Source organism: Capsicum annuum, chromosome 7, assembly GCF_002878395.1.
Source record: "Capsicum annuum cultivar UCD-10X-F1 chromosome 7, UCD10Xv1.1, whole genome shotgun sequence".
NCBI classification, from domain to species: domain Eukaryota; kingdom Viridiplantae; phylum Streptophyta; class Magnoliopsida; order Solanales; family Solanaceae; genus Capsicum; species Capsicum annuum.
In genome coordinates, this window is record NC_061117.1 from 126,138,877 (window position 1) to 126,153,375 (window position 14,499).

The 14,499-nt window shown below is 34.8% G+C and overlaps 1 protein-coding gene across 1 annotated transcript; it reads left to right on the plus strand.

Annotated features, from left to right (window-relative positions):
* Positions 1-802: 802 nt before the first annotated feature.
* LOC107854433 lies at positions 803-12,236 on the plus strand. Its single transcript, XM_047393709.1, has 8 exons — positions 803-1,255; positions 5,724-6,161; positions 6,262-6,436; positions 7,908-8,205; positions 9,294-9,366; positions 10,522-10,612; positions 11,346-11,425; positions 11,582-12,236. The coding sequence occupies exons 1-8, from the start codon at positions 1,187-1,189 to the stop codon at positions 11,903-11,905; spliced, it is 1,548 nt and encodes a 515-aa protein (XP_047249665.1). The 5' UTR covers positions 803-1,186; the 3' UTR covers positions 11,906-12,236.
* The last annotated feature ends 2,263 nt before the right edge of the window (positions 12,237-14,499 follow it).

The window sequence follows — 14,499 nt, forward strand, 5'->3', positions numbered from 1 at the left end:
TAATCTCTTCAAACAAAATTCTTTACTTGTAGATGTATTGTATTATTTGTAGCAATAAAGAATTCTCAATTTATAGAAGTTCAAATTTTTTTTTCCCTCCCAAAAAGGATTAATCAAATATGAAAGAAATATTTTCAAAAAAGAAATATTTTTCATAAGAAATTTTTTTTAATTATGGTAGAAAATTTGAGCTCGTCATAGTTATCAAAGTACTATAAAAGGAAAGTACTGGGAAACAAATCAAAGAGGCGTACGTAAATTTATTTTAATTATGTTTACTCATCATTATTTGATAATCATGTAATGAGAATTTAATTCGTGTTTGACTAATTTAATTCTTTTAGCATTATATATCCTAAACCTTCCTTAATTAGAAAATTCATAAACTTCAAAAATAAATATTTTTAGTGTACGATTAATTAATATGAGTTTGAAAAGAAATCAAGTAGAGTAATATTTTAAATTTATCATATATTTTGCTTTTTCGATGTTTTTAGGACTCTTTAAACTTTTAATAATTAAAGGAAATATGTAAAAAAAATAATTTTGATAAAGGGCAAAAAATTTAAATCATTTTCTTCTATTCACAATTTTAATATATTATAGATATACATGTGTGTATATATATATATATATACAACGGTGATAAAATAAAAAAAAAAAAAGAAGGAACTCATGGATTTGCAGAAGTGGGTGGCAGCTAATTGTGGACAAAAACAGTCAAACTACAGTAACGAACGGATGACAAAAAGCGACAAAAAGAAAAATATAATAACAGAATAAAAATTTGCTCATTTAAAACAAATTCAACAAATAATAAGAAGGAATCTAAACTCAGCTGGCAAAACCAAATAAAGTTGGCGGGTAATAATACATAGTACAATCCAAACAAAATAATCTTATTTTTTTAGTTGTTGAAAAGGTAAAAATGCCTTTTTTGTCTACAAAGCTAGATACTAGTTTTTCTTTTGGGTGAAGAACACAAAAATATTTAGTTGTATAGGAGTATTAAAATCCAAAAAAAAGATTACTTTTCTTTTTTTTTTCTTTTCTTGTTTTCATCATTGCTGTCTAAAGCAATTAAGCAAAAAGCCACTAGATAATAGTGCAATACATGGAATTTAACTACAGAAATTAGTTAATGCCAATGATTTTATGATTTGGGGTTGTTGTTTAGTGACTGGAAATGGAGAATTCTGTTCAAGAAATGCATCAAACATCACCTGAATTTGATTCTTCTGCTCATTCTAATCCAGTAAGTCTCCCTCTTTTCTTTTTATCTTTTTTTTTTGGGGTTTTGTTCATTTGGTCAGGGTGGTTGTGTGCATAAAGTTGCTAAAGAAATGGTTTTTTAAAAAAATAATTATGGGGTTTTCTTGAATTTAATGTTATTTGATGATTGGTGAAGGAAAGATGTGAAATTTATCAAGTGGTGGGAGTTGGAATGTGACAGATTTGATTATTTTTTCCTTTTTGATAAGTGAGTTTGAATGACTTGATGAAGTGGTTGGTTTGAGATTTTTATGAGATTTAATTACTTAAGCTAGTTTGGAGCTTCAATGGGTTCCTTTTGCATTTCGTTGCTTTATGAAGTAGATGAATTTAAAGGAGAATATAGTCAGTGAGATTCTTATAGCCGATCCTGACTTGTATGAGACTGAGGTGTAGTTGGTGTTTTATTCTTCTTATGAAGTAGTTGAAAGAAAAGAAAAGGAAACAAATACTCGTTGTGATGGTATCAAGGAGGACTGAAGAGTCTCTATTGAAGGTCTGAAGCAATCCTCCACGATACCATGCCAGTGTATAGATATACTGTGATATGTATGCCAAGAAGGCATAGAGTCTCATTTTGCTAATCTCTATTAGTATTTGTGTTATACTTGTCATTCAGTTTAGCATATTTAATCTCTATCCTGTGTTTGAAATATCCACGGCTCTTCAGAAGTAAAGGTTCTAGACAAAGTGATACCAAACTCCCCAAGAACACAACAACACAAACACCAAAATCAGTCCACTAGTTCAAGAACTATGGACCCTTTTGATGACCTCTCTCGGATTCGCAGGAAGAACAATAAGGGAAGTGATATCAAGAGTAAAATACACTAAAACAACAACAACATTTGATGAACAAGATGCAATAACAACAACACACGGTTACAAGACAAGAACACAAACGGATTACACTAGATATAGACAAATGATTACAAGAAAGTAAAGATAGATAGATAGATGGACAAAGGGATGGTATAATATTAACAACCCAAAAGCTTATTCCACTTTTGGACTTTTAATATCACACACAACCTAAACTATCTCTTACGTGACCTCAAGGGAACCAGAATTCCCAAGCAATCTCTGTTTCTAAGAAAATGATCAACACAAGGATTCCACCTTATCCAAGGATTCCACCTTGCTAAAGACTCTCAAAGAGGCTACAAAATATATTTTCCAAAAATCCCCCAAAAATGACCTAATGAGGTTCTATTTATACCTAGGTTAACTTATTACAAATGACTAAAAAACCCTTGCAAAGGGCGGATGAACAGTGAACAGTTTTGGAGCTTGTGGGACTTCTTCTCTACACTTCAAAGCTTGTTCCTTGGATGGGCAGCCCCCCGAGCTCGAATCTTGACGCATTGGACCGCGATCATGATTGTACCCGTATCATCCTCCCCTCCTTAGAAAGGATTCGTCCTCGAATCCGAACCTTGCAAAGCAATAGGAAGGGCAAGCAAACAAAAGTTCCTCAAGGTATGAGGGTTAGGATTAGTGTAATCAATCATAGCATCTTGCCAAGGTGGCTCAAACTTCACATATACCCAAACATCCCTCTTACCTGAATACCCTACCAAGGGAAAATCAACTAGTTTATCCACATAAGTGTGACAAAAAACAAGGAACAAGCGTCGCTTATCAAGTGGAAAACATAGACTCTTCTTGGAACAACAATTAGACTTGAAAGCCGAGAGAGGACATCCATACATTCCATGCACATTCAAGTCATTCCAAAAGACATCCTCATCACCATACTTTAAATGATCACCGAAATCAAATGGGTAGAGTATCCATGGGCACGGGTTGGGAATACGCTTCCTTACCCCAATACTACTACAATAATGATCAAATGTCCCCTCTATACTATCATGGTCAATAACAAAAACAACTAGAGGGTCATCCTTAGTCATTCGGCCAACATGTTCAACATCATCATTTTCACACACAAGTTGGTCTTCATGACTTCCATAAGACAATGTACTACCAGTTTCCACAATGGCTTCAACACTAGGTGAATCAACTAGTGTATCCACAATCTCAAGTTGTACATTATCATCACAAAAGGAAGGCACATTCGGCTCACTTAAAGACAAACTATCATTCACACTTAGTTGGCTATTATCCTCATTCACTAGAGTGCAAAAGTTAGTTTGATTACCTTGTAGCTCATGTGAAGGATGGCCACTCATAGGAATTTGATTAGGAAGGCTTGGATGCTCCATCAAGTTATCCAACTTCTTGCACAGAGAGCCTTCCGTCCCTTCCAATCTTCCTTCCATTCTGTCCATTGTTCGTCTATCTATGGCATCAAGTCTTGCCATGATGGATTTAACCCAACTAGGCATTTCAGCTTCATTCGCCATTGTACCCATCAAGAGCTACTAAGCAAACAACACGAAAACAACAAACACATTAAAGATTAGCAAAAATCAGTGCACAATTCGTCACAAAACAGTCCACAATGCGTCTCAAAATAGTCCACAATCCCTCACTTTCATACTTTGGATTTTTCACTCTATTAGCCTTACAAGTGTTGATAACTCGCTTATACTCCAATGAGGTTACTTGGTCCCAATTGTGGCTCGAGGTCGGAGTAGATTCTTGTTTGAAACGACTCAAATAAGTAATGTTCGAACTTGAACCAAAAAAGATACTACGACTCAAAAACAAGAAAAGCACACAACAAACAACGTTACCACGAAGAACGTACACAAAACTAACTTACAAGCTAGTAGGGTATTACTAGGTTGTCAATTAGTGTCGAGCAAACAAACGAAACTAGGAAACAAAAAAATGAAACTAATCTAAAATTTGAACTCAAAAATGTTGCGTGAACAGTACTTTAGTGACGTGGCAGTCCACTATTGGCCTCGAGTTTTATCAAAATTTTATTTCCCAATTTCAAGTCTTGATCAATATACAATTTGGAATTGGTGGATTTGGTTAATGGAGGGAAAAGTGGTTTTGGAGCCTTTTTGTTCAAATTTCAAAAGCAAAACTTGACTTATTTGAACTTTCTCCTTGAAACAAGGTCCTTAAATCAAGGAAAAGTAGATGAAAAGTCTTTTGAAGTGATAGGGACAAGTCTTTCACTAACAACTACTACAAGCTTGTCTTTCACCTTTTTAGATCTAGTTTGCTCTTTAAGGATTAACAAGATGATGAAAGGGTGAAGAACCTTAAGAACACAACAACAACTCCAAGAACAACAACAATTTCAGTTTCCAACTCCACTACAACAAGATCATCAAATCGGCCAAGGTTTAGGTAACAACAACATCCAACTCGGCCACACGAACAACTTCAACAAGTTCAATTTCAATCTTAGATTTGGACACTTTTTAGTGTTGATGAGAAAGAAACCAACACTAGAAACACTCTAAACAAATAAAAGACTACAAGTTCTAGACACACAACAAACAAATCTTGGCCAAGATAACAACACAATTTTTGGCGAAGAACACAAAATGGACAGATTTGCACTTTTCTGGAATTTTTTTTCAGTTTTCAGCTTCTTCTTTTTTTTTTTGAATTTTCGTCCAAGAGAACCCAAGATTGGTAGTGTAGGAACACAACCAGCCTTGCTCTGATACCAAATGATACCAAACTCCCCAAGAACACAACAACACAAACACCAAAATCAGTCCACTAGTTCAAGACCTATGAACCCTTTTGATGACCTCTCTCGGATTCGCAAGAAGAACAAGAAGGGAAGTGATATCAAGAGTAAAACACACTAAAACAACGACAACACTTAATGAACAAGATGCAATAACAACAACACACGGTTACAAGACAAGAACACAAACGGATTACGCTAGATATAGACAAACGATTACAAGAAAGTAAAGATAGATAGATGGACAAAGGGATGGTATAATATTAACAACCCAAAAGCTTATTCCACTTTTGGACCTTTAATATCACACACAATCTAAACATATCTCTTACGTGACCTCAAGGGAACCGGAATTCCCAAGCAATCTCCGTTTCTAAGCAAATGATCAACACAAGGATTCCACCTTGCTAAAAACTCTCAAACAGGCTACAAAATATATTCTCCAAAAATCCCCCAAAAATGTCCTAATGAGGTTCTATTTATACCTAGGTTAACTTATTACAAATGACTAAAAAACCCTTGCAAACGGCGGATGAACAGTGAACAGTTTTGGAGCTTGTGGGACTTGTTCTCTACACTTCAAAGCTTGTTCCTTGGATGGGCAGCCCCCCGAGCTCGAGTCTTGACGCATTGGACCCTGATCATGATCGTACCCGTATCAGAAAGTTGCAGCTTACAAATGAATTTTCATTAGATAACTAAAACATGTTTGTCAACTCATTATGATCTATGCGTCTCAAACTGCTCGTAGTGGATCAGTTTGTTAGTTCTTGCTTTTCTGTTATTTTTCGTGTCTTTTGTGTACTGAAATTTACATCTATGGAAAAAGAATGGAGAGAGAGAGGAAGCTACATTAGTGCGGCAGCAGTCAACAAGACGGCCAAACCTCTCATCTCTGCAAATACCTACAAGATCTTTGGAAAATGTGTTATCCAGCTTTGCAAGAATAGATGTTCCAAGTCCCAACTCTTCCAGATCAGGGTTGCCCCCAAGGCCCCACTCCGCCAAGTTCATGTCATCTATGAAGAATCTGATTCCACAGAAAAGCACTAGGGCAAAAAATGTAACTCTGGATGGCGAAAAGACAGTTCTCATTATCCCAGACATGCCACTTTCAGATAAGCCTTCAACTTCAAGGTCATTTTCTCTCAATAAGGTTTTGTTCTCTTCAACGACAAAATCGATCCACTCTTTACCAGAGACACCAATGGGAACTGAGGCAAAGCCCGCAGAAGACAATTGTTTGAATGCTCATTCAGAGTTAATTGTATGTCATATGTCCTAATATTTACTTATTTGGATGCACTATTTTCGTGTGTACTCTTTCTTACTTTTTCTATTTGTACTATTGATTTATTTACTGACAGAAACCTGAAGCTCAACAGCATATGAGGCGTTCATTTTCTGTGCCTATACAAGTTAAAAGCAGAAGCTTAAGGAGGACAGATTCGAATGGCGGTCTCATCCGTGTAATTTCCAAAGTTGTTCGCGCAACCACGGATTCTGATGCCTCAGCAGATATACCACAAGAAACAGAAAATGGTATACCAAATTTTATTGCATCCTGACTCTTACAATTTTTTTTATTTTTTTGGATGAAGTAATAAGAAATTTCATTGATGACATCAAGAAGATGCAGAATAGTACAAAAAAGTTAGAGAAAGACAATAGTACATTAGCTCAAAAACCAAAAAGGTTACACTAGTACTAGGGAGCTAACAAAGTTCAAAAAGTTTTCAGGGGAATCTATGGGTGAAAGGTTATGCCAACTATATAGATACAAAAGACACCTAGCCTTACGGGAGTGTTTGGAGTTGATAGGCTACACTCTTACAAATTTTATACTTACTTGTCACTAGCTTCTCCAATTGCATAATGCTACACGGTTGAATTCAAAAGTGCGTCTATGGTAAATTGTTTTGATCATTTTCTAAACTGAAAAGGTTCTTGCCACAAGCCTTCAGTACTAACTAGTTCTTCCTTACATCTGGATCATTTAATATACCTTTTTGATTTTGAATAAGCACCTTACTTAATGTAACAATTCACATATGTAAGTTGATCGTCAGCAGCTTTCTTTTAGTTATCAACATCTTGAATCTCTTACCAAATGAGGTAATGAATTATTTCCATAGGATTGCATTTTATGATCAATTTTCTCTATTGGTTCATTTTGATAGGGTTCCAGATGAGTTTCGAGGGTCGAAAATGATTATTAGTGAGAAGAACAATTATCGAGTCTATTGTCTCTGGTGTTCAGTAGGTACTTAGCTGAAGTTTAGCGCAAAGGTTACCCGAGTTTGGAAAATAAGCTGTATACACAATCAATCTTGAACAACTACTAAGATGCATGTTTCTCTGTGTGTATTGGGAATTATGACATCCTTTTATGGTTATAACTATTTTTCTTTGCTCATTTTTGATCGCCCACCTTATACCAAACTCTTCCTATTTTTGGTAAATTTCAAACTGTTTGACACCATTCCAGAAGTATTACTTCCTCTGATTCATTTTATGTCTCTTAATATTGATTGGGCACGAAACCAAATACTGTAAAATACTTTTGAATCTTGTGGTCATAAAGTAAAGGTGCGTATAACATATCAAAGATTGATAAAGAAATCGATATTGGCCCTAACTCAATCCCAAAAGCTAGCTCATGAGGAAGGAGTCCTAGTAACCCATACCCATCTGAAGTTGGAAGTATACATATAACAACAACAACAACAACAAACCCAGTGTATTCCCACACAATGGGGGAAGTATACATATAAGAGGATAAATAATGCTGAATGGTGAATGTGCGTAATTATGGCAATTACTAATTTATATTTGGTCCTGGTAGATAGAATCATGTACGTATTAGGCCTATTTATACTTCAGATGGGTAAATAATTAAGTGTAAAAGGATATGACCCCTTCTGTCTCCTCTCCTTGTTCCAGTACTTTCTGTGGCATCTTAGCCGATTATCTCTAGATGAGTGTAATGGCTTTTCTCCTATGCTATCTACAGCGACAGATAATTCTGGGGAAGATATTCCTGAGGAAGAGGCTGTTTGCAGAATTTGTTTTGTTGAACTTGGTGAAGAAAGTGAACCATTTAAAATGGAATGCAGCTGCAAAGGAGAGCTTGCACTCGCTCACAAGGACTGCACTTTGAAGTGGTTTAGTATTAAGGGTAACAAGATTTGTGATGTTTGCAAGCAGGAAGTACGAAACCTCCCTGTAACATTATTGAAAATTCAAAATCCTCCAACTGCTACCAGAAGGTCCCAAGCTGTTACACAGCAGAGAGAAGTGCCTCGCTACAGGCAAGTCCAGCTGATAAAGTTTTGTGGCTTCCTTTACTTTCACTTGAATTTTATGTGAACCTCAAACTTAAAAGATGTCTGATAAATATACGTGACAAAAGTTACAAGGTTTCTTCACTAGTGTAGAACAAATTTTAAATGAGATTAAACTAATTAGTTTCGATCTATCCTTGGGCATAAGATACTTGAAGATGTGGAGAGGGGGGCAAGGAGATGTTGTGGAGTCACAAATTTTGGTGCCGTCTTCCATGTTGCTTTAGCCAACAGGGAGGAAAGTGCAAACTGCAAATAATTTTATTTGGCGGGCATCTCCTGCAACATAAGCACCATAGACTTGAGAAGGGAAAGATTCTAGAGGCCAAGTTGAAAGTACATGCATAGAAAGTGGGTTAATAGCAACGCCAACAATGGAAGCTTGAGCGGAGCCGTATGAATCTAAAGTCTCACGTAGAGTTCTTTGAACCTAATAAAGTCACCACTAGCTGGACCAAAAGAAAAACGTCAAGCAATTGTGTGATAACGTTTTCATCTTCTCAATCATTCCTCCTAGGCGAGCTAGAACGAGCTGCTAGACTTCAACAAAAGGTATAGACCATGGTCTACTCCTCTCATGGGTCCAAGTTAGGTTCCGCCTTCAGCTGAGGAAGGAAATTCAAATCAATAGGCAGTCAACCCAAGCTAGTAAAGATAAATTGAAGATTGAGAAAGGAGGTCTAATCAATTCAGTGAGATTTAACATACTGAAGAAAGAATTAGACTACTGTGCTTTGGGATACTCTATACATCTCTTCCATTCTGTTCTTATTTTCTTTTCTGCTGCATTAAGGGTGAACTGGCATCTTTTATAGCTTGGCACTAAACCCTTTGATTTCTGAAGATTATACATATAAATCAGCAAACTAAACTTGACCTGCACTTCATTGTTTGTTTGGTACCCCAATAGTATTTATGCCATGATCATTGGTGTCAATTGTTTCTCATTTATTTGGTGGCACTTTTAACCAGGCTGTTCTAAATGTTGATGAGTGTCACATGGAAATGGTTTGCACACTTATTCGGGTATTGCCATTTTCTTTTTTTGTCAACAGAGTGTGGCAAGACGTACCTATCCTTGTCATGGTCAGCATGCTTGCGTATTTTTGCTTTCTGGAGCAGCTTCTGGTATTTTCCTCTTGTTTCTTTATTATTACCTCTCTTCTTATGTGAGTTAAAGTGCTGTTATGATCCAAGTAAAATTTTACTACTTGTTTTAGGCCAAGTTACCTTTTTGATACCTAGTTTATAACGTGGTACATTTTTGTCCTGCTTTTTGCAATGTTTATTTTTGTACTTTAATCTATAGGGTTTGTGCAACTTGTTTGGAATAGGCACATTCCCATATAATACCTCAAAGTTTCAAAAATACAAAAACAGGACTTCCTATCATTAATCTTTTTTGACATAAAAAATTCATGTGCAACCTGTTGAATTTTTTTCTTTTTTTTTGGGGGTGGGGGGGATTAAGGAGTTTACCTCAGTAAAGAAGAAGTCCCATTTTAAAACATTTTTTAGGAAGTCTGGTCATTTGATTGCTGGTTGGATTTATGCGGGGTTTAGTTATGCATGATTTTATTATTCATGTATTAGTTATTCCATTTTCTATCCTGTATAAAGCAATACATAAATTGACTCGTGACTTATACATGTTCTAATTATGTTGGGATTATAAAGCGATAACTAAACACCGTACTTGGTGTGCTGAATTTTATACAAAGTAATTAAAATGCTACCAAACAACGCCATAGGGTTTTATGTGCACATTTAACAAAAAGTTTGACAGAAACTGCACAAACCCTATGTATCAAAAGTGCACATTTCAGAGAAGTATGTCAGAAGACCACACGACTCCTATAACGTAGGTTACTGATTGCAATTTTAGCTTTATTTATTCTATGATTGATTCCTTTGTCATAACCATCATGGTGTTCATATTTGGCATTCATGTTATTCAGTTTTTAAGTGGAGTATAGAACGACATGTTACATGATGAACTTGAAAGCGTAGACGGAGTAGTTTGGTATTTTCTTATCATGTGTCGGGGTAAATTGCTGCAGCTCATTGTTGTACTTGTCATTATTTGGTATGTTTCTAAAAATGACTGGGTGGTGAGTCTCTTATGAGTTATGTCAAAGCATGGAGCAATGTTTAAAGCTGTCCAAATATACAGTACTCCCGTTAAAACGACTGCCATTTCTTTGATCATATCTCACTTTGCATTCACATTGTGTTTTATGTAGAATATTGTATTTATTAATTTCTTTTCTTGTATTGTGGCAGGTGTCTGACTTAGGTGCTCGTGCCCTTGCTATCTCTTTACCTTTCTCTTGTGTTTTAGGGCTCCTTTCTTCTATGATAGCTTCTACAATGGGTATGATTGTTTTTCCCTTCTATTCTCTTCTAAGTCTCCTATTGGATGTCATCACTAAAATGATTCCAACTTAAACGTAGGATAAGAATGCACATTCAACACAATAATTCTCCTTTTGCACTTACCTCCAAATAAATTGTGGCAAGAGAGACAAAGGAACCTGTCATGTTAGATTTTGTCTCTTTAGATATCAAAATAGCAATGAACTGTAAAATCACTGTGTATGCAATTTAAAAATTATTACATATATGCAATTTCACCATTTCCTAACTTGAAGTTGACTCAGTATATGATAGCATTTACACACCGATATATTAGAATTTTGATCTTCAGTATTCATGGTTAACGTTTTTGGATAAATAGTCCTGTCCCATTAGCCAAGAGCCTGCTTGGCTTTATCTATTCACTGATTGGTTCTTTTATCTTACCCAAGAGCCTGTTTGGACAAACTGTTAATAATGCTCTAATACGTGCCCCATCAACAGACTTGAGTATAGTGAAATTGACCTGGCAAACAAAGAAAGTGAACAGCTCGGTCATTGAGAAACTCAACATGTTTTTATTGTTAGCTTATTCCTTATATTCTTTACATCATTATTTTTTTTTTTTTTGACATATTTTTGTGTTAGCTCACTCCTTCACATTTTCTGCACACTCCTTTAGATATTTGTTTTCCTTGGAAGGATGAGTCTTTCTATTTAGAATTTTAATTACATTCTTTGGCCATTTGCAGTCAGCAAGAGTTATATATGGGCTTATGCTTCATTTCAGTTTGCAATTGTTATCCTGTTCGCCCATATATTCTATGCAGTGGTAAGAATCTTTCATTCTTTAATTTCTCATATTATTTCCCAGCTTCCTTTATTCTTATGCATGTTGGCGCGCGGGGGGTGGGGGGGCATGTTCCATTTGTGTTTCACATGCAAAAATAACCGATACATAAAGATTTGCGTAATTGCTAATGTGCAGCTTAATGTTAGTGCACTCCTATCGGTGCTGCTTTCCTCCTTCACTGGGTTCGGTATTGCAATTAGTACCAATTCACTCCTCATAGAGTATTTGAGGTGGAGAGCAAGCAGACGCCTTCGTTCATCCCCTGCACAGACAATTAGTGCTATTCAGCCGCACAGTCTGCCTGTTCAAAGATATTATGGCTACATCGACAACCCCTCAGGACAACATCAGCACAACCACCGCCCCTATAATAATCAGCAGCAGCAACAACTGTTGCATCCCGTAGTTGGACAATCAGAAAATCCAAGGCTGCCAGAGATCAGGCTCCCGATTACTTAACTCAGAGTTCAGATGTTTTTCATAGCATTGGGTAAATAGTTCAAAGTCAAACCTGTATGTGATGCTAGTAGTAATTTTGTATCATGAGGAATTCCTCATCTTGTGCTTCATTTAGTAGTACCATGAAAATTTACTTGGTACCTAGCAGCACAAGCAATAGGCATATATATATGCCATTAAGGTGGAAAGAAATGCAGAAATGGGATAGCATAGGAAGCTTGTAGAGCATTTAATCATCTAAGTATTTGGAAGCATGTACGATGTAACTTTAAATATTCTGCTACTTTATGAAATACGAAAAGGGTCTATCCGTAAAAAAAAATTCTAGTTCCTTCTTGGACTTCTTGATCAACAAAATCTGCAGCATTGTCATCATATCGTGTTATTACTCCGCTGTCACGTTTGAGTTACTTTCCTGGTATGCACAATTACAGACTACTTCTGAGCTTTCTAGGGGCATATTTGGAACTGCCTCTTGATCAAATTATTATATCGACTAGTAAATGTAGAGAATAATATTCAAGTTTATCATTATACTGTCAGCTCCAGCATATTTGAGTGTCCTAATAAACACCTGGTGCACCAAGTTTCTGCCATTTATGGGGTTCAATTTCCAACTTCCTCTGTTTCTAGAAAGTGTGTGCTTTCCTTTTTTAACGTATCTGTATATGGTTCAGAATAACAAAAGAAAAGTGTGGGGGGTTTTTCCAGTAGCCAGTGGTCATCCTAGGACGTTATCTAGGCCAAGAGCCATAGTTGTTTCCATTTTGTTTTCTTCCCCTTGTTGATATTGGCAGAACCCCCCAGATGGCCATTCCAAATGCTATTGCTAGATCGAGATCTGTATGAGGCAGGGGTGGGCATAGTACGGTACGGTATTTTAAAATTCGGTATGGTAACTTTGATTTTCGGTATCTAAAACAATATCATTACCATATTAAATTAATTCGGTATGATTCGGTATTTTTAAATTAAATTCGATTTCGGTATTTTATGATATAATAATTCGGCAACCGTACTTTATTTAATTTCGACTTATATATATTCATATAAAAAACTATAACTTTAAACTTTAAAAACGTCTCAATAATATAAGATTAACAACTACCTTTGCTAATCAATTACACAAAAAGAACATTTCAATCACGTTTGAGTAGTCCAAGATGCAAACTCTGAACAACATTACCTAAATTTAAGCATAGCACTCCTAAATAATAAGCTTCCCAAAAAATTTATTTCTAAATAAAAAAATTACTTTTATGTTCAACTGGCTGATGGATGATATATAAATATATTTAATAATCTTAAATATAATATATATGAGTTTTATATATTATTAAAAAACTTCAGTGCGGTATATAGTATTTCGGTATTTATTGCATAAATATCAAATATCGTACCAAATACCAAAATAATTTAAAACTCTTACCAAATAACATATCAAATACCATAATATCTATACCATGGTATAAAAAATTTTGGTTTCGAAATGGTATTCGGTATATACCATACAATGGCCACCTCTAGTATGAGGAGTGGTAGATTTAGTGTTTGTTGGGATTGCTTATTTTTCAAAGAAAAGCACTTATTCTGAAAAAAAGGTATTTGGTAAACTTCAGTGTTTTTTAAAAAAAACAGAAGCAATTTTTTTGCTTCTGGAAAGATCGAGACCTGTATAAGGGCCTTTCAACTGTGTTGTGTCAGATAAGAAGGAGTAGTAGACTTAGAGGCCGTTTGACCATGAAAATTATTCACTTTTTTCGAAATTTCTTTTTTTACTTTATAAAATTTGTGGTGTTTGGCTATAGAAATTTCAAAAACAATTTCAAATTTATTTTCTGAAAAGTGAAACAACAAAACACTTTTTTCCAATTCCAATTTCAACTTTTATTATTATTAGTTTAACCGCACGTGTCTTGCACGTATAAAATTAAATTATTTTATCTGTTGCGACGATTTTTAATCAAGTGCAGAAGTTCAAATCACTTTTCAAAGAACCTTTACACTTTAGCATAATAATGTAAATATAAATATATATTTTAGTGTAAACACGTGTATATTTTACTATCAAAAGTTCCAAGTGATTGATGGATCATCACTTTTTGTATTTGTCATGCAGTAGCTCTTTCCCTTGCTGCTAGAGACTAAGAGAGACGCATCAATTTGAACTATATTTGTAGTACGATTATTTTTCACTTTTTTTTCAATATTTAAAATCTTTCCTTATTTCTAAAATCAAATTTTTACAAAGTTATTGATTACATTCGTATTAAATACTTAAAACTTTTAAACATTTGGTACTTTTAAAAATTTTCTTATTTTAACGCTTTTATATTTATTTCTAGATTTTTCAAATCTTTTTAAAACCAAATTTAGTTGATTTAGAATTCTTAAACTAATAAAAAAAAAAAGTATTTAGTTGTCATTAATTCTGATGGCTTCTAATAAGGAAAGGTTTTACCATAAATATATTTAATTAATTTTTTATTCTTAATATTAGAAAAATAGTGAAAAGACGATAATAAGGAAAGATTTTACCATAAATATATTTAATTAATCTTTACCTCTTAAATATTAGGAAAATAGTGAAAAGA

Excerpts from the sequence above, each read along its gene's own strand:
- LOC107854433 (XM_047393709.1), top strand. The coding sequence starts at position 1,187 with ATGGAGAATTCTGTTCAAGAAATGCATCAAACATCACCTGAATTTGAT. Across the intron at positions 1,256-5,723 it reads CTTCTGCTCATTCTAATCCA|AATGGAGAGAGAGAGGAAGC; the intron begins GTAAGTCTCCCT and ends CTATGGAAAAAG. Across the intron at positions 6,162-6,261 it reads ATGCTCATTCAGAGTTAATT|AAACCTGAAGCTCAACAGCA; the intron begins GTATGTCATATG and ends ATTTACTGACAG.